The sequence below is a fragment of the Otolemur garnettii genome, unplaced genomic scaffold (assembly GCF_000181295.1).
Source record: "Otolemur garnettii isolate 467f Iridium unplaced genomic scaffold, OtoGar3 scaffold00218, whole genome shotgun sequence".
NCBI classification, from domain to species: domain Eukaryota; kingdom Metazoa; phylum Chordata; class Mammalia; order Primates; family Galagidae; genus Otolemur; species Otolemur garnettii.
Genome location: NW_003852613.1, coordinates 128609 through 130857, shown reverse-complemented (window position 1 = coordinate 130857; position 2249 = coordinate 128609). Strand labels below are relative to the sequence as shown.

Here is a 2249-nt window from a genome sequence, read left to right as displayed (position 1 = left end):
GCCTCCCAAGTAGCTGGGACCACAGGCACCCGCCACAACACCTGGCTACTTTTTTTTTTTTGGTTGCAGCCTTCATTGTTGTTTAGTGGGTCCAGGCTGGATTCGAACCCGCCACCTTAGGTGTACATGGCTGGCACCTTAGCCAGTTGAGCTATAGGCGCTGAGCCTTTAAAAGTTTTCTTAACTGAGCGTAGTGGCTCATGCCTGTAATCCCAGCACTCTGGGAGGCTGAGGATGGTGGATTGCCTGAACTCAGGAGTTCGAGACCACCCTGAGCAAGGACAAGACCCTGTCTCTAAAAATAGCCAGGCATTGTGGCAGGCACCTGTATTCTCAGCTACTCAAGAGGCTGAGGCAAGAGAATCGCTTGAGCTCAAGAGTTCACAGTTGCTGTAAGCTATGATGGCATGGCATGGCATGGCACTCTACCCAGGGGGGCAACAGCTTGAGACTCTGTCTCAAAAATAAACAAGTAAATAAATAAATAAAAGTAAAAGTTTTCTTTTTCTGTGAACTTTTATCCAAAGATTAAAAGAAGCTATAAGTACAAGTAAAGAACAGGAGGCAAAGTACCAGGCCAGCCACTCAAACCTCAGAAAGCTGGATGATGTAGGTGAGTGGATACCTGTGCACACCCACATTCGGGTTCTGGGGGGAAACTCTAGGTTTGGCATTGGCCTCGAGGAGTCTGGGGGTAAGGGTGCTTTCTCAGGGGTGGTAGGCAAGGACTCCAGCTGCTGCCATCACACATGCTGGCTGATGGGCATTAGGGACCCTGCATGTTCTCAGGGGAGCTGGAGATGTATGTTACAGGGAAATTCTCCCTCCTTCCTCCATGGAGAATGGAATAAGGGACCTGGGCCCTTGGTTGCATTGCAAGTGAACCTGCAGGCTGGACGTGGATGGTTCACAGCTAATCCCAGCATTGTGGGTGGATAGCATGAGTTTGAGCCTGAGCAGTATAGCAAAACCCCATCTCTACAAAAAAAATTTTCTAAAAATAACACCATGCTAGGTACAATGGCTCACACTTGTAATCTAGCAAGCACTCCAGGAAGCCAAGGTGGGGTCGATCACTTGAGACTAGGAGTTTGAAACCAGTCTAAGCAAGAGCAAGACCCCATCTCTACAAAAAAATAGAAAAATTAGCTGGGCATACTGATGCATACCTCCAGTTCCTGCTACTCAGGAGACTGAGGCAGGAGGATTACTTGAGCTCAGGAATTCGAGGTTATAGTGAGCTATAATTGTGCCACTGCACTCCGATGTGGACAACAGAGTGAGACTCTCTCAGAAAAAAAGAGAGAAAGAAAAGGGGAAGGGAAGGGAAGGAAAGGAAATTTGTGTGGTATATATTAGAAAACTGAAGTTCAAGAAAGATTTCTTAGAATGAATATACATTATTTAACATTTATTTTTTTCCTTGTTCAAGTGAAAAGATAGCATAACTCTCAGAAAGAAAAAAGAATCACTCATAGGCCAAGCACAGTGGCTCATGCCTATAATCCTAGCACTCTGGGAGGCAGAGGCTGGTGGATTACCCAAGCACAGGAGTTTCAGACCAGCCTGAGCAAAATAAGACTCCATCTCTACTAAAAATAGAAAAACTAGCAGGGGTTGTGGCAGGTGCCTGTAGTCCCAGCTATTCAGGAGGCTGAAACAGGATCACTTGAGCCCAAGAGTTTGAGGTTGCTGTGAGCTGTGATGCCACAGTGCTCTATCCAGTGCATAGAGTGAGACTGTCTCAAAAAAAAAAAAAAAAAAGAATCATGGCTTGGTGCCTATAACTCAGTGGTTAGGGTGCCAGCCACATACACCAGGGCTGGTGAGTTTGAACCCAGCCCAGGCCTGCTAAACAACAATGACAACTACAACAACAAAAATAACCAGGCATTGTGGTGGGTGCCTGTAGGCCCAGCTACTTGGGAGACTGAGAATAGCTTAAGCCTAAAGAGTTTGAGGTTGCTGTGAGCTGTGATGCCATAGCACTCTACCAAGGGTGACATTGTAAAAAATAATCACTCATAATCCTGTTTCTGTAATGTAACAGCATTATTTAGGCTTTGGACTGCTGCATTTCTATTGCTGTGTCGTTACTTGTATGAATCTTTCTAGAGCTTTTGTACCAGAGTCTGAGCAGGTGACCCACAGGAGAAGATCTTTTTTTTTTTTTTTTTAGACAAGCCTCAAGCTGTCACCCTGGGTAGAGTGCCATGGCATCACAGCTCACAGCAACCTCCAACTCCTGG

At 46.0% G+C, this 2249-nt stretch overlaps 1 protein-coding gene across 1 annotated transcript in view; it reads left to right on the top strand.

The window, feature by feature from the left end:
* The window catches only part of SNAP29 (synaptosome associated protein 29), a 31975-nt gene that overhangs the window by 22081 nt on the left and 7645 nt on the right, over positions 1 to 2249 (top strand). The window contains exon 3 of the mRNA XM_003801682.3: positions 528 to 613. Within this exon, the coding sequence (XP_003801730.1) occupies positions 528 to 613 (86 nt within the window). The remainder of the gene's footprint in view (positions 1 to 527; positions 614 to 2249) is intronic.